The sequence below is a fragment of the Myotis nattereri genome, assembly GCF_964212035.1.
Source record: "Myotis nattereri genome assembly, chromosome: 2".
In the NCBI taxonomy this organism is placed as follows: Eukaryota; Metazoa; Chordata; class Mammalia; order Chiroptera; family Vespertilionidae; genus Myotis; species Myotis nattereri.
Genome location: NC_138076.1, coordinates 166468029 through 166485268, shown reverse-complemented (window position 1 = coordinate 166485268; position 17240 = coordinate 166468029). Strand labels below are relative to the sequence as shown.

Genomic DNA, 17240 nt, shown 5'->3' with positions numbered 1-17240 from the left:
GGAGTGAGGAATGCTGCTCCCAACCTGGCAGAAAAGGGTGGGGCTGACCAAGTACCAAGAGGGGCAGGGGTGGGTAGAAGACTGAGCCTCCAGTGGGGGTCCAATAATTTAGCTTCATCTCTTGGGTCCCCAGGATCAGAACCTCACACCCCTCCTGTGATGCCCTCAACCTGCCCTCTTTTCCACCAGCAGAGGCTTTAGTTCCCCAAATGGGTCACTGAGCCCTGGGGAGTCCTAGTGGGATCTCCCAGAGCAGGCGGGGCTGTGCACGAGCTGAGATTTGGCTGCCCCATGGATGTTCCAATGTGGTGGGGACCGATGCTTGCCTGACCCCCACCTGCCTGGCTGCCCAGAGTCTGTCCCTCTGGACTTGGCTGATCTTCCAAGAGTCCCAGGAGGCCCTTCCTCAGGACCCCTCAGGGTCTGGTAGCCCTACGGAGCTCCAGAGCGCCCTTCCCTGCCAAGGGTTTAAATGCTCCGTGGCACACTCCCCTCCAGCCTTCCCCCCTCCCCCCAGAGGGGAGGATGGGAAAGGTGAAGCCGGATGTGGCTCACGGAGCAGGCAGGTGCCCAGGCCTGCTGAGAAAGGCCTCCTTGTTGGTTTGCTTACACTGCCAACAAGCCCAGGGCAGGTGCCAGGAGGGGCCGGGTAGGATGGCAGGCTGTGAGCCTTTGGCTCTGGGCCTTGTCTGGAAGGAGTGGGAGGAAACAGCACCCTCTGGCCAGCAGGCTCCCTCCCTCCCTATGGGGCCCACTGGGAGCCCCCAGACTCACATATTGAAAGGGCAGGAGGATGGCCAGGATGAGTCCACTGAAGAAGAGAGTCATGAGCAGCACGAAGAGCACACCCTGGCAGGAGGTGAAGTCAAACTGCAAGGATGGGGGAGGTCAGCTGCTGGCTGAGGCCCGTCCAGCAGGCCACCACCTCGTGCTCATGCAGAACCAGCATTCCTTCCCCATCACCTCTCCCAGGCGGCCTCCCCAGGCCCCACTCATCCCCTTTATCTCTCACCAGATGGGGACTGAGCCTGGGGCCCCCCACCCCATCTGCCTGCCAACAGGCCCCGGAGCTGACCTTGGTCTGGAAGCTGAAGATGGTGACGGAGAGGCAGACGAGGGCTGTGATGCTCAGGCACAGCAGCACCGAGGTGGTGTTGTAGTAACTGCTGGGCACAGGCCAGGGCTCAGCGGGTCTTCGTCTCCCCTGGCCTTCCGCCCAGGCCCACTCTCTTCTGCAGACCTGACCCCATGAGCTCTTGCCCCCACCTTCTCTCCTTTCCAAGGGCTTTCCTTCTCCCTGCTTCCTGGCCTTTCTCCTGGGCCCTGACCTCCTCAACATGTTAGAAGGATCTGGGAGAGGTGGGAACGGGGGTGGGAGGGGTTGTGCTATTGCCTGTAGGTGGGAACCTCCGTAATCTCCAGTTTGGGTCTTTTAAGCTGCAGCCTGACGGGGGTCACCTTGGTCTCCTCTATCCCCACCCACCAGCCTAGCCAGGTCCCAGGGGCACCGTCCAGCAGAGTGTCCAGGGAGAGGGCTCTAGGCCAACGTTTCCTGCATAAGATCCTTCCCCTGCCAAATGCTCCCGGAGGATGGAGTTGGGGGCATTTCCACCCACAGTGTGGCGAGTCCCTGGCTCTAAGCCTGGCCTATGGCCCCTATGGCCCCCTTCCGTCCACCTGTCCCCTTTACCTGGACAGCATCCCAGTGAGGTAGGCCATGGACAGGGTCTGGAAGGAAAAGCAGAAACGTTCCACGACTCAGACTTTGGGGCCCAGACACCTTCCAGGTCCAGCCTGGGTCTCCACCCCTTGCACATACCCCTCAACTCTGAGTCGACTTCATTCACACACGGTGCCTCTAGGAGTTGGGCCTGGCGACATAGCATCCCAACAGGCCTCATGCCAGCTGTACCTTTCTTTCATTGGCAGCCCTGCTCTGCCCCTCTTTCTAAGACCTCCCACTCGTCATTATCCAGAGCCCGTGGATGGCCCATGCTAACCTCTTGAAAACAAAATTGCAATGAAAAGAGACAGTGGATGGAGTGGGAGGGGAGGGAGAGGCTAAGTCCCTTTGGAAAGAGAGTGGAAGAAGTGGGGCCTGTCCCATGTGGCTCAGTGGTTGAGTGTTGACCTATGAACCAGGAGGTCACAGTTCAGTTCCCAGTCATGGCAGGAGGCAGCCGATCAATGATTCTCTCTTATCATTGATGCTTTGAACTTTCTCTCCCTCTCCCTTCCTCTCTGAAACGAATAAAAATATATTTAAAAAAAAGAAGTGGGGTGAAAATACCCCTCTCCCCCAGTGATCTCACATTAGACACCCCGGCCTTGAAGCCCACCTCCCTCCACCCCCACTCAGCATCTGCCCTTAGCGCCTCCCCCACCCCCCCCCAGATCACTTACAAAGATGGTCAGAAGAATCATGTTCCAGGGGAAATATCTCCTGTAAAGCAAGCCACTGAATTCAGAGGAATGGGGGGGGGGGGGCAAGGAGGGGTGCCAGCAGCCGCAGGCTGGGTCACCCCCGCAGGGAGGGGGGTCTCTGCCCAACCCCATCTCCACTTTTTGGAGGCTCTTTCTTTAGCCACATTTCCATGCGCCGTCTGTCTGTCCACCCTCCTCCTACCTCAGAGGTATTAAGTAAAGGAAGGAGGTGCCGGCCTACATGAAGGAGCCCAGAGAGGGAGGGGGCCTTCTTAGGGGTGCACAGCACACTGGTGGCAGGCAGGCCTGGGGTCAGAATGCCCAAGATCCTGCTCATGTTCCCACAAGTTGCTCTTCAAGCCATCAGCATACCTCGGTCCAGAACAGCAGGCCAGGGTCAGGTAGGTCACAAAGAATACAACACTGTGAGAGACAGATGAAGGGTGAGTTAGCGGCCCTCCCCACCCCCCAGGCCTCTCCATTCAGTCCCTGGCTCATCCCACTCTATACCCCCACAAGGCACCAGGCAGGGTGACGGGGACTGGGGTAAGGCTACAGTCATCCTAGAACTTTGCAATGGGCAGAATGGTGGTTTAATTCTAAAAGAGAGGAAGGGGGATCGAATGAGCCTGCCTCTATAAATACTTGAGTGCCATGGGACAGCTGATCACCACCCAACCAATCCAATAGCTTATTACTTCAAAGAAAAAGCTCATATACACGGTTTTCTATGTGCCAGGCAGAGTGCTATGTGCTTTATGAGAATTAAGTAATCTCACATCTTCTCTATGAAGCATGCTTTTTTTTGGTTAATCCTCAGGCAAGGATTTTTCCCATTGATTTTCAGAGAGAGGGGAAGGAAAAAGGAACGGGGAAAGAGAAAGGGAGGAGAGAGAGAGAGAAACATTGATGTGAGAGAGACAGACACATGGACTGGTTGCCTCCTGCATGTACCCGACTGAGCCGAGGATTGACCCTGCAACCCAAGTACGTGCCCTTAACTGGGAATTGAAACCTCGACCCTTCGGTGCACGGGCTGATGCTCTGACCACTGAGCCAGGCAGGCCAGGGCAGCATGCTTTTCATTTAGCAGCTGAGGCGCAGTGAGGACAAATGACTTGTCCAAGGTCATGCAGCTACCACCTGGCAAAGGTAGGATTAGAACCCAGGCCCTCTGACTCCAGAGTCCCAGCTCCATGCTGCCTCCTTCAGGCCCTTCCCAGCCCTGGCACTACCCATAATGACCTTGTTAGATACTTAATTATTGGTCTACCCTACCAGCAGGGGCAGGGCCCTTGTCTGTCCTGCCAGTGCCTGGCACAAGCAGGAGGTAGGTGCGGCATGGATTTCTGGAGCAGGTGGCTATGTCCAGTGGGAGACTGGCAGGAGCTCAGGCACAACCCAGAGACAGGGATTGGGGATTAAGGATTTCCTGGAGCGCAGTGGAAGTGGAGGCCAGTCCAGGAGGTAGGAGAAGGGGGCGGAGGGCCTAAGGGTAGGGCAAGCTCGCACCTACCTAGATGGGTGCCCCCACCAATGTGTGGTCTCCAGCACCCAGAAGGCTCTCAACAAGGCTCCTGCCACCCTTCCCATCTCCCTCCTGGGTTCTCTCACTCATCCCCCACCGCAGCAATTCCAACCATCCTCCCCTAGCCCCAAACCTCTCAGGCCCCCTACTCTGTGCGTGGTCTGGCCTGGTATGTCCCAGGAAGATTTAACATGAGGTGGGGCTCCCTTAGCTCCCTGCCTGCCACCCGCAACCATCACGTCCTGCGTCTACGTGCCCTTCCTCCTGACCCTCCTCCCACCCCAGGCCGATCCCTCTGGCCTGGGCTCTGGGTCCCACACCCTCAACTGCCCTGCCATCTCTATTACTTAAACCTTTCTACAGTGACCTCTCTGCCCACACAAACCTCCTCAGCTGTTTGTTTTCCATCTTTAATCAACACCTTCCCTAGTTTTAGCTGCCGCCGCCTTAGCCAACTCACAGCCGAGCTTCTTGAAAAAGTTACTTCTACTCACTGTCTTCTCCATCTCCCAATTACTCCCCAGCCCCCAAACCCACCCCCAGCCTCACTCGATGACAGCTGGCTTTGCCACAAAACTATGACTTTGTTGAGTCCAACTGACACTCGTCAGTCTACCTCTTCCCTGACTTCTCCACAGCATCTGCTCTCTTCGTCGTTTCCCTGGTTCCACCATGATCCACACTGGTTCCCTTCCTACCTCCCTGGCCGCTCCTCGGCCTCTTGCAGACTATCTCTAACCATGGCTCCTTCCTTCCACGCATAGGGTCCCTTCACGCTCTTCCCGGTGGGCTCGCTCCTCCACAGGCCTTCCTTTATTAGGCAAATGCTCATGACTCACAGGCCTGTATTTCTGATCTAGACTTTCCTTCTCAACCTAAGACCTGAATACCCAGCTGCTTACTGGGCAGACATGGCTACCCAGACACGCGCCAAACGCACAGGTCAGACCCGCATGCGCTCTCTCCCCTGCTCTTCTCCCGCATCCCTGGTGCAGAAGACATGCACCCTCCATGTTTCCCAACCAGAGGCCTCAGCATCATCGCTGACTCTCACTGCCATGCCTGGACCTGTTGATCCTCCTACCCAGGCAGCTCTCAGATCTGTCCCCTTCTCTCCATTCCCACTACCATTCCCTTTGGTGGGCCCCTCTCTGCCTCTGGCCCTCCTGCCTCCAGCCCTGCCTTCTACCCTCCAAGCTACTGGCTGATCCGATCATGGGACTTCCCTGTTTAAAATAAAATTCCCAAAGACCTGGCAGTGCCCTGCCTCATCCACCCCTGCCTACCTCTCCAGCCCACCCGTCAGCACGCTCCACCCCCGCCTTTCCCCTCTCACGCCCCTCTGCACCTCACACTCTGCTCCTGCTGGAAAGGACCAACTGGCAAGGACACTGGAGGTCTGGGATGGAGGGGCTTCCTGTGTGCCATGCACATACCTCACCCGAAGCCCGCACCCCCACATCCCGTGGGCCTGCTCATCTGACCCCAGGTGGCCAGTCTGTGACCTAGTCATTTTGTATTCCTACCTTCTAACCCAGGGCCTGGCACTGGTCAGGTGATCTTTAAGGATTTGTGGGTGAACGGCAGGACAGGGAAGGCAGGGTTGAGACACGCCTACTGGATTTGGTGAGCACATCCTGCTCCATGAAGGGTAGTTGAATCTCCTGCCCCAGTTGAGAAACACGCCGGCGTCGGCTCTCTTTGGGACTCCCTTCAGTCATCAGTCAGTTGCTTCAGCAACACACGTGGTAATGCCTTGTCTACGTGCATCCTGGGTGTGGGTCCTGTCCCCTGGCCAGAGTGGAAGCCTCCTGAGGGCAGGGCCCAGCCTCCTTTCCGCTCTGGTCCACGGCTCCTCAGCCCTTCAGACCAGCGGTCAGGAAGAAGGGGAGAGGGTGCAGCCCTGGAGCCCGATACTCGCATTCACATCCCAGCTCTGCCACTACGATCACGTGACCTTGAACTAGTGAACTGCAGAGCCCCCATTTCGTCCTTTGGAAACAGGAATATTGGTACCAACTCACTGGGCTGCGAGGATTGAATGAGAGGATGCGCATCAAGCATTTAACACTGGGCCGGGCAGGAGGAAGGACTTGAGGATAGGAGCTGTTATTACTGTAATATGGTTGTCAGCTCCCAAGCTCTGGTCTCTGCCTTTTCCCCCTCTGCCTGGCTCCCCTATCCCCACCCACAGCTCTTACTTATTCCCACTGCCATGGCTCAGAGGGAGCAATCAGACAATAAGGCCAGAGCTCACTGAGGGAGATCCCTAGGGCCTCAGGAAAGCTGTAAGGGAGGGCAGAGAGGGGTGCTAGAAGGCTGCCCTCCCAGGGGGCGGAAAATGAGTCATGGAAGTGAGAGAAAGACTGATTGTGTGTCAGAGCCTGGGCCCCAGGGCCTGGCCTGGCGCCATGGTCTGTTTACAGAGCGTAGGGACAGAGGAGCGCAGCTCAGGTGGAGGCCAGCGTCCAACACCAGTGTCCTCCCCTCCCCTGTCCTGCGCCACGAGCGGGGGGGTGGGGGTGGGGTGTCAGCAGAGTGGGAAGTGCAGGAGCTTTGCAATAAAAAAAATGTGGCTTCAGAAGCAATAACTTCTCTCCAAGCCTCAATTTCCTCCTCTGTAAAATGTGGATAATGATACTGTCTGCCTTGGTAGGGTTGGTGTAAGAATCAAATGAAAATATCTGTAAAGTGCTTAGCACAGCACCTCACACATTAAAAAAGAGAGAGAGAGAGCTGTTTTATTCTTATTGCTGTTAAGGGCTTAGTATGTTGCAGGAGGTGAGATTCCGAGGTCTCAGACCAGGAGGCAGATGCAGGGGCAGGTGAACGGTGTTGGGGGGTGAGGAGGGGCAGGGCAGGCTGCTGTTCCGCAGAGAAGGGCACATCACGTGGTGGGATGCTCAAGGATCTCGAAGGCACTGTGACACCCCCTGAGAAGCACAGGGCCCGTGCCCGCTTCCTATTTCTCCCCGCCCGGCCCGCCCCTGAGCCAGAGAGAGCCTCTCTGTTTCCTGCCTGGATAAGCTCACCATCCAGAGGCCAGGCACGCGTGCCCACTCTCAGTGGGCTGGCTCTGCCTCCACTTCTGAGCCTGCTCAGGTCTGGGCTGTCCCCCTGCCACCATCTGCTCAGGGCACAGTGTCCTGCAGACCCTCCGGTAGAAGGCCTGGCGAAGGGCCTGGGGACTCCATTCCCGAGTTCTCAGGACACCCGAGGCTGCCTGGCGGTGCTGACGTGCTGGGAGCCATGCCAACCGGCTGCATGAGCCGGCCGGGTGGCAGTCCCTGGGGCCTCATTAGCTTTACCACACAGCGCCTCCCAGTTCCCCGAGACGCATGCCTCCTGCCCCGTCTGCAGTCAGGCCCTCTCTCCTGTGCCCCAAGAAAGGCTCTGGGTGTGAATGTCTCCTCCCCTGGGACCCCCAACTTGACGGAAACATCCCTTCACCCCTCCGCTCCTCTGGGAGCCCCAGAGGCCAGAAGGAGTCCCCCTCCTATCAGCCTTTGGCGGGCTTGCATAAACTCTGGGTCCACTCTGGGACTCTTCTTGGCTTGGTTGGTCCAGCAGGCTCAGCTGAGCCCACGTCCCCACCTGATCCCTTTCCAGAAACGGGCCTGGGACGGCCCGCGTGTGTAAGCTTCTTGGCCAGGCATTTGGCGCCTCTACCCTGTAAGTCCCCACTGTCTCTGAGATATCCTGGGTTCCTCTACCTGCAGCCTCTGGCCCTCTGATAGTCTAGTTTCTAATTTACCAAATGGGTCAACGCAGCCACACTGCCGTGCTGTTGCTGAAGCCACTCCAGTCTCCATTCTTGGAGGTGCAGCCCCACTGTGGGCTGAGGTTTAGTGTGCCAGGCTCACGCCTCCCCTCGGCCCCTCCTCTGACAGCCAGTTTTCCACATGCTGCCTTGTGCGGCCCCTACCTTCCCCAGCAGCCCCAGAACAGAGCTGGGCTCACAGCAGGTGCTGAAGGAAACTTTGGTGAGAGAATTGTGTAGGATGACTCCTTCATTGCCCAGGCAGGAGGGTCAGAATCACCCACACCGTCAAACCTCTTCGCTCACGTTACCTGCCACATTCCTTAAAGAGGACAGCCAGGAGCTGAGTGGCTTGAGAGGAAGGGAGTCTGCCAAGAGAGGGATTAAGAGCACAAGCCTCAACCTGAATTTTGGGTTTGAATCCCAGCTCAACCACGAATGAGCTGTGTGACCTTGGTCAAATTACTCAACCTCTCTGAGCCTTAGTTTCCTGAGGTAATCAGCCCCTGTAGATTTGAGGAATGAATTCAATACCATACAGCAAGCACACAGAACAATGCTCATCCCTTATTAGGCACCCTATAATTAACAATTCAATTAGTAAGCATTAATAGCGTTAATAAGAGGAGCAACATTATTATTAGTGTGAGCAAAGGTGTCCTCCTCCTCCTTCTCTACAGAGCCCAGGTCTGAGTCCCTCCAGCATGGCCCCAGCCCCACCCCTCCCTCCTTGTGCGGGCATCAGACCTATGCCCACCTCCTCCCCTTCTCCTAAGACCTAAACACCTCAGAAGGGCCCTTCTGGCCACACACTCGTGGGAAACACATCTTATGGGGTGGGACGAGGCCATGGCCTTATGTTCTGTCAACAGAGGTTTCCCTCTCTGTGCCACTGAGGGTTCTCTGGGAAGGGGCCTGGGGACCGGGTGTCTGGGATATACTCACTAGGATGCCCAGTACCAGCCTGGGTTAGCCTGGATATAGTCCTTAACGGGGTCACTGCAGAGAGAGGGAGGGAAAAGAACAAACATTTACCCTCTGTCTCTGTTTCTGGTTCAACATCGGCACTTGCCCCCGACCCCCACCCCAGTTCACAGGACTTGAGAGAAAGAAAGAAGCACGCAGCCCTGGTGGCTCAGGAAGCCCAGCCATCGTCCCAGGCTGGGACTCAGAAGTGCTGGGTGTGGGCTAGAGGATCCGAGAGAGGCCCGTAAGCATCAGGTCTCCTACTCCTAACCCCCCCCTCCGACCCCCACCCCCACAATGGAGGGCTCCTGCGTGTGCACCCTCTAAGGTTCTCTCCAGGTGTGAGCAGGCCCACTGCCCTACAAGGTTGGTCAGGGCGCCCCCACCCCAGGCCTGGCCACGGCCAGCCCTGCCAGGTGCTGCTTTTCAGCGCCCACTCACCAGAAGGTAAAGAGCGCCACCACACTCACGGTCACCAGCAGCTGGATCAGCAGGATAGTATAGACCTGGGGGGGGGCGGGGAGAGGGGGTCCTTGTTTGAGGCCGGGGAGGCTCAGGGAGGCCCGAGATTCCCTGTGACTCAATCTCCTCTCCAGACCACATCCTGTGCCCTCGGCCTCCTTCTTGAGGGTCACAGGCACAGATCCAGGACCCAGCAAAAGGAGTAAAGATGGCCCAGAACCCACACCCATAGCGAAGGGGCCTCTCGGTATCTGGAGAGAAGAGACGACATGTTTAGGGCTGGCAGGGCCAGTGGGGGGGATCTAAGGAAGCACTTCCCAACAGGTGCGGTCAGCTGGCACCACGAGAGAGGGACAGACTGTGGCCTCTGCCTCACAGAGCGCCCCACACCCAGCCCCCCAGTCCTGGAGAGTTGGGGAGCGGCAGTTACCTTTCTGATGAAGACTCGGCGAACTTGCTGGTCATCCCAACTGAAGGTGGTGAAGAGCTCATGGTCTCCGGTGGGGAAACCGCTCTCATAGCTCGAGCTGCTGCCTGGGGGGCAGGGGAGGGCCATGAGGGCTCCGATACATATAAACACTGGCCCCAACCGCCACCTGCTCAGAGCTGCCGCTTGTCAAACTGGCTCTCTGGACCAGCCGAAGCCTTTCTCTCCAGCCCCATTCTCAGACCTTGCACTCCATCTTCAGATCTCTCTCCCCAGCTGCTTCTCATCCTTCTTGTTCTGAGTCCTGAGAACAAACTGCCATCTCCCTGCCCCTTCCCTCCACCCGCTGGGCTCTCTGGAGATGAAGCTCTGCCGTACAAATTCGCCCCTTCCCTCTGTGTCTCCCCACCGCCTCCCTGGACACTCGGGCTTCCTTGTGGCAAAGAATCAGAGAGGGACAGACATAATCTCAGGACTACCCAGCACATCTCAGGGTCAAGTGTCCTGAACCCAGCTTGCTCTGAGGCCCTTGGGCTGGAAACTGGGACCAGTTGGATGGGTGAACCCGCTGGCGATCCAGCTGGGAGCCAGGGCTGGGTGATTCCTGGAGGGGAAGTAAAGCCAGGACAGGGCAAGAAGTGGGGTGCGGGTGGGAATGAAGTTTTGCAGGCTGGTCCCAGAGCTCAGACTTTCAGAAGAGCATGGGCTCCATTGTCAGACAGACACACATGTGGCTCCTCCTCTAAGACTGACTGACCCTGAGCAAATGACCAGCCTTCCCAAGTCCCTTCTATGAAGTGGGTCAGTGAAGCCACCTCATGGGGATGAAACGAGATAAAAGTGATCGCCTGTGGCTCTGGCATCACGAGAGGAAAGGGTATCTGCCTTGAGTCCTGACGAATGGCATGAGCTGTCCTAGTAAAGAGGCAGGGAAATGAGTCCCCTGATGGGGACGACGCCACCCTCTCCCTTGCACCCCTCGTCTGGGCCATTCCTGAGGCCTCACGTGCCCACTGTGTTCCCCTCCACTGCCTCCGTCAGTTCTCCATGTTGTTCCCGCCACAGTAATGGCCTCCGTCTTGGCCTTTCAAAGATGACCACAGCACTGCCTTGCTTCAAGCTCCTTGGCAGCTCCCACTGCTTTTCACTCAAGTTCAAGTTCCTTAACAAAGCCCCACAGCCTCCCAGGAGCCCTCCAGCGCCCTCCCTGCACATTATTTCCTCTTCCTCTTCTTCAGTCTGTTTTTTTCAGCCATACGTTCTCTTGCTCCTGGGCCTCTGCACATCCCATTCCTCAGCCTGGAACACTCATTTCCCGGCCTCTTTACCAGGATAATGCATGCTGTTCTTCAGGACTCAGCACAGATGCCCTTTCCTCCGGGAAGTCTTCCCTGATAGCAGGCAGGTTAGGTGAGTGCCCAGGCCTCTATCACTGCGCCTGCTTCACTGTATGGTAGTTGTCTATTTCCTTGTCTGAGCTCTGTGAGGGCAGGTCTTGCAAATGGACGCATCCCCAGAAATGAGCTCAGTGCCAGACACAGTGCCTGGCACACACTTAGTAAATGTTTGTCACATGTTGACTGCAATGACCTGCCTTCCTGGCCTGACAACTGCTTGGAAAACATTCCTTAAGGCAGCCAGTCCTGGCTGCCAGGAAATGGGCAAAGAGGAAGGGGAGAGAGGTGGGCCTATTGCAAGCCTGGGGCCTGGAGACCCTCACTCTCTCATCCTTCACTTCTTCTTCATGTTCTTTCTGTCTGTATCCTCCCACCAAGGCCCGACTAGCCAGGCCATGGAGGGGAGAAAAGAAGAGAGAAGGCAGTCCTGTGGGTATCTGAGGCTTAAGAAGGGCTCCCCAAATACCAGACCTTCATTGGCCTTCCCGCTGGACACAAGCACATAGTTCTGCTTGGGTCGAGGACGAGGGGGTTTGTGGCGAGTGGTGTGGACCATGGTGACCACTCCTTGTGAGTAGACGCTGTCTGAGGCATTGTCCCTGGGACCCCTTCTAGAATTCTGCTGGGGGTGGGGGTGGGGAGCTGACAGGGTGGGGGAGGGGGTTGAGGGGCTACTGAGGAGGCTGAAGGAAGATTGGAGAAGGGGCCTTTCCTTTCAGCTCGTGGGAGCTATATGTTCCCAGCCCTGAGGCAAAGCTCGCACAGGCTGCTCAACTTAACAAAGGGGCTCCCACCAGCTATAATTCTGGGCACTAGCCTGGGTGAGTCTGGTAGTGAGGGGCACTGAGGCTGTCACCCACACACCTGCCCACATCATGCCCCCACCAAGGGCCTGGGGAAAGGGAGAGAGACAGGAGAGTAATGGGTGCCGTGGATCCTCAGGTCTCCGGCCCCCAACACTCCTAGCGCCTCCTTGGTGATGTGTCCCCACTAAGGTTTCATATCCGCTAACAAGTAAACATGCTGCACCCCACTCACAGGGAGCCACCCCAGCGAAGGCTGTGGCCAGCCGCAGCATCACACGGCTCCTTCCTGCACTTACTCTGTCCTCTCCTCATTGCTTTCCTGTGACCCTTTCTTCCAGGAGAGCCTCTCTAGACCAGCCCCTGGTTTCCTCCCTGCATCTGTCCCCTCTGCCCTAGCAGGGTGCATTGAAAAAATCCCCACATCCCCATCCAACAGCACTCTGACTGCAGACATTGTACATCTCCCTTCCCGTGGAGTCCTCCTGGACCGTCCTCAGAACAGTCCTCCAAACCCCAAACCGTTGCCCACAGAGCCTCCTACAACAACATCCAGTGCACCGATTTCTGGGCAACTTCCTCCCACCCCAGTTTTCCATGGGAGCCCTCCTCTCCCCCTGATGCTCCAGCCTTCAGGAGCTGAGGGACTTACTAGGGTCCACATAGGCCCAGCTGGGGTGAAGAGGCACAGCCGCAGGGGCTGCAGGGAAGGCCCCTGCCTTCAGCCCCTCCGCAGAGGTGGCCTCCTCATAGGAGGGCGGGGCCGATGGCACAGCTGGAGCCTCCTTCTTCTCACCGTTCGCCTGCTGCTGGCCCTCGTTCCCGGGGGCCTTGTTAGCCACGGAGAGCTGTGGAGTGGAGGCAGACGGAGATGGTTACCAGGGAAAGGGTGCCTTCCAAGCCCTCCGCACCAAGCCTTCCCTTCCATTTTGGGGGTTTTACGGGTACTTTGTCCCCTGCACTAGGAAGGGCGGGGTGAAGACAAGAATCTCCGTTTTTATTGCATACGTATGCAGCGAAGTATTACTCAGCCTTAAAAAAGAGGACACCCTCCCATATGTGACCACATGGATGAACCTGGAGGACACTGTGCTAAGGGAAATAAGCCACTCACAGAAAGACAAAAACTGCATGCTCCCAGTGATATGTGGATGCTAAAATGTCAAACTCACGGAAGCACGGAGTAGAACAGTGGTTGTCCGTGGCAGGGAGGGAGATGGGGGAAATGAGGAGATGTTGGTCAAGAGGTACAAAGTGTCACTTGTGCAGGATGAAGAAGTTCGGGGATCTAATGCACAGCGTGGTGACTGTATGTTGGGCTTAAAAATCTGCTGAGAGGGTAGATTTAAGTTCTTTCCACAAAAATAGAAGGAATGATGTGGAGTGATGGACATGTTGAACAGCTTGATTTTGGTGATCATTTCACAATGTATATCTAAACATCAAGTTGTACACCTTAAATATATACAATTTCTATTTGCCTCTTGTACCCCAATAAAGCTGGGGAGGGGTGTCTCCCTATTTTATAGATGGGAGAACTGAGCTCCAGGAAGGTCAGGGCTGGCCAGGCACACACTGGAGCTGGGATAAGAACTGAGAAAGGAGAAAATGCTTAGGAGAGACCCTCCCCGTTGGTGGTCACGGTTCCCATGGCAGGATTGGGTTTGTATGGGTCCACTGTTTCTCTGGGGTCTAAAGAGGGTTCTGGGACATAGTAAGCCCTTAAAAGTATTAATGAACTAACGGTTCTCTTGTTTAATCTCCCTGCTACCTTGCTAGTTGTATGTTGACCTTTGTTTTAAAACGAGGGAATGGAGGATCAGAGAGAAGAATAACTCGCCCAAGGTCACAGTGCCACACGTGGCCACTGGGCTGCAGAGCCCAGGCACCATCCACTGGGACTGGCCGCTTCTGCTGGGCCGCAGACAGCCAAGGACGGTGAGGGTGGGAAAGCCGGGGAACAGAGAGAGAAAAGAGGAAGAGGAACGGGGATTGCAGGGCAGAAGGAGGGCAAGAGGCCCTGGCTGAGGGCCCTGTTCTGGCCTCGTCCTATTGGGATCTCAGCCTTCCCCCGAGTCAGAGCAGAATCACAGACTCACTGCTGACAGGGATCTCAGAAGGCATCGAGTTCAACCCCCTTTTCATTTTACAGATGAGGAAACTGAGGCTCAGGGGAAAACGTGCCCATGGCAGGTTGAAACCTCAAGTCCATTTAACTCCGATGTGCCCCCTGCCCCACAATGTACACCTTTAGCTTTGGAGAGAGGACATGAGCTGTGAGGGCCTGAATGATGTTGCCAGAGAAGGGCAGGTTGGGTGGAGGGGAGGTATGAAAACTGGAACAGCCAAAAAGGACTGGACTTTAGATCCGCCTCCAGAAAGAATGTGTTAAACCTCAAGGTCTACTGAGGAAGGCCATGGAGTCCCTTCTTCGCAGGGTGCGTCCAGCTGAGGCAGCCAGTTAGAGGCAAGCACCAGATTTCTGTCCTCACCCAGCCCTGAGGACCACTGAGCTGGAAGGGTCTAGGCCATCGCTAGAAAGCCTGTGAGTAAGCTGGGGGCGAGCAGCAGGGGGCCGGGGAATACAGTTAGCCCAGAACAGGAAGCAGGGTCAGCAAAGTGCCAGCGGAGGTGAGGGTAGGGAGTGGAGGGGGAGGGTCCGGAGAGGGAGGAGTTTTCATTTTCCCCACAGTGAACACCCCCAGGCCTCCTTGGGGAAGGGCCTCCAAGCCTAGGCCTGTGGGAATGGGGTCCTGGCTCTCCTGCTCCCCTCCCACGCCCCAGCCTCCATGACCAGCCAGACCAGGAAAGTCATGCCCAGGAAAATCCCTTTCAGCCCCAGGAGGAGGTCCCCTGAGCCCAGACCCAGCGCTCATGCCTGGGGAAAGGACGATCACCTCCGACTTCAGCTCTGTCCAAGCTGGTCCCTTCACCAGCCCCCACCCTGGCACTCAATCACCCGGAGCCTCCTGGGCCTTGAGACACACACACACACACACACACACACACACACACACACACACGTTGTCCGGCATTCCCAAGTGAGGTCTGCCCAATGGCAGGAGGTGGTATCACCCAATGACATCATTTTGAGGCCGTATGAGCTTAAAAACAGGGAGACGAGGGTCTGAAAATCCAGGGAAGGCTGCCATTGGCTCTGAGGCTCATCTCAGAAAGAAGAAGGGGAGTGTGAGGGAGGTCCCTATCTGTTTTCTCAGCTCAATCCTTAGTACCCCAAGCAGAAGGCCCGAGGACCCTCCCCCTTTGCCCTAGGCCCTGGTGGTTGTATAATTCCACAGGCTGCTGATGTTACATAACCCTACTGGGCCAGCCAAGTCTCTGCCCAAACCCTTCCCCTACATTTTAAGCCTAGAACTGGAAAAAAACGAAAAGACGTTTCATCTGGTCTCATCTAGTCCCATGCCCTGCCAAAACCAAAACAAGAATTATAGCATCCTGATGCAGGGTTGCCATAGTAACCCTCTAACCACAGTTGATGTGTCCAGATGTAGAATAATGACAGGGGTTTGGGTGGGGGTGTTTTTGTGGATGGTGCGAAAGATGAGCTAATGTCAGGGTTGGGATTGGACCAGAAGGGGATGCTGGATAGGATCTGCCCCTCAGAGCTCACCCTGGTGAGCACACAGGCACTCCACACACACACACACACACACACACACACACACACGCACGCACACACACACGCACACACACGGACATCAGGGGGGCTGGGCGTCTGTGCAGGGTTCTGGGACGTCAAAGCAAGGGGTGGAAGGGGGTCAGGGGAGGAGAGGTGAGCCTGGTGGGCAGGAAGAGGCCCCGACCCATTCCTTGAAATGGGTCTTTGGTCCTCTGACTTCAGCAAGGACCACAGAGGGCTTTCCACAAGGGCCGGGGGAGGATGCGAGAGTGGTCCAGAGAGCTCGCTCAGGATGACAGGGAGCCGGGAGCCCGAGGATGGAGGATGGTGCAGGCGGGGGACATGCCGGTACCTTTCCCTGGGTCATGGTGCCGTCTCTCGGGGAAGGGGTCCCCGAAGCCTGCCTGCGTCTCTTCCTTCCTCCGCGTGGGTTCTAGCACCCTCCACTGCAGCCGTGCCAGGCGGACCGGAACGTACCACCGGGGCGCGGGGGGAGGAGGGGACGGGGGCGGGCCGGAAGGCTGCGGAGGAGGCCTCTGCGGATTCGCGAGCCTAGGGGAGGAGGCGTGCACCGCCCCCTCCTCGGGCCCCGCTCCCCTCGTCCCTCACCCCCGGGAGCAGGGCGAGCGGGCTGCGGAGCCGCTCAAGTGGACGGGTCTGTGCGGGCGGGAGGAGGCGCGGGGACTCCGTGACGCGGGGCAGGTGATGCCGCCTGCGGGTAACTGGAGCCGGGCGTCCGGGCCTCATTTCTCCACCGTCTCTGCCACTGATAGGCTCTCCCCTTGCCTCTGCCCCTTTCCCCTCCCTCTTTGGATGAAGCCCTGATTTCTGTCTCCATCTCCATTTCCCCTCTCATCATCTCTGTTTCATCATCCAGGGTAGATTGGGAAAAGTCTCCCTCGGCTTCTAACAGGCCCTAACTTCCTATGGGCTTTTGGGCAAGCCAGGTGTGCACCTCTCCTGGGCTCCGTTTTCTCGCCTGTGAAATGGGAGCAAGAGGCCCCTTACTGCCCTGTCACAGGAACCTGTGGGAAGATGCAGCCTCCGTTTCTTACACCCCTGCTGGGACATTCTACCAGTCTTTCTGGGAACACCTCTAATTCTGCCTCGAAGCTTCTCCAACCCTCCGTGCTGCTCCTTTCTGCTTCCACTCTCAGCGTCCTTCACTCCGTCTCCATCCGCTCTCCCCTCGCCCACGCCCCTCCCCTTCCAGAGCCAGCCCCATCCCCTTTCCCAGGCTTGTCCTTGGGGCTTGGCCAGCACCAGGCCCTGCTGTCCGCAGCCGCCGCAGTGTGACTGTGGGGCTTGCAATCTCAGGAGCTGGGCTCAAGTCCCAATGTAGACACCCACTGGCGGTGCGACTTTGGCGAGACCTTAACCTCTGGGCTTCACCATCCCCGATGGAGAGGAGGACGACAGCGGAGCTCTGTCATCCAAGATTGACTGTAAGACGCACCGTTTATGGGGGGGACACAGGTTTATGCCTCCTACCAGAGCATCCTGGGCTGCCCCAGGGTGAGGACTCAGAGAGCTGTCTAATTGGATCTGAACCTCACCGGATGGGCCGAGAAGCCAAGGCCTGGTGCAAGTGGGGGTGGCCCCTTACCTTCTGCTTCCCTGTCAACAACCAGCGAGACCACCTCATGCCCGGTGAGAAGCAGGGCCCTGGGTAGGCAGGTATATTACTGAAGGCTTCATTCCACCCCGACTGGCCCTTTGTCCCCCACTCCATAACCACACACTGGGGCCTGAGCCTCCATTCTGGAGGCTTTCTAAGCCCCTATACACCTGTCCCCTGCCTGCCCCCTCTCTCCTTCTCCCAGCCCCGCTCCT

At 57.1% G+C, this 17240-nt stretch overlaps 1 protein-coding gene across 3 annotated transcripts in view; it reads right to left on the bottom strand.

Annotated features, from left to right (window-relative positions):
* The window catches only part of FAIM2 (Fas apoptotic inhibitory molecule 2), a 30743-nt gene extending 14616 nt beyond the window's left edge, over positions 1-16127 (bottom strand). For 2 of the 3 annotated variants that reach the window (XR_013995510.1, XM_081082912.1), the window contains exons 1-10: positions 15760-16127; positions 12420-12615; positions 9571-9674; positions 9120-9184; positions 8658-8711; positions 2797-2847; positions 2404-2443; positions 1691-1728; positions 1076-1163; positions 775-870 (exon numbers count right to left, since the gene is read on the bottom strand). Coding sequence is in view for 1 of the 3 variants with exons in the window: in XM_081082912.1 (XP_080939038.1) it covers positions 775-870; positions 1076-1163; positions 1691-1728; positions 2404-2443; positions 2797-2847; positions 8658-8711; positions 9120-9184; positions 9571-9674; positions 12420-12615; positions 15760-15774 (747 nt within the window). In the remaining 2 variants the exon portion in view is untranslated. The remainder of the gene's footprint in view (positions 1-774; positions 871-1075; positions 1164-1690; positions 1729-2403; positions 2444-2796; positions 2848-8657; positions 8712-9119; positions 9185-9570; positions 9675-12419; positions 12616-15759) is intronic. The other variant, XR_013995511.1, reaches the window with a different exon arrangement.
* Between the last annotated feature and the right edge of the window lie 1113 nt (positions 16128-17240).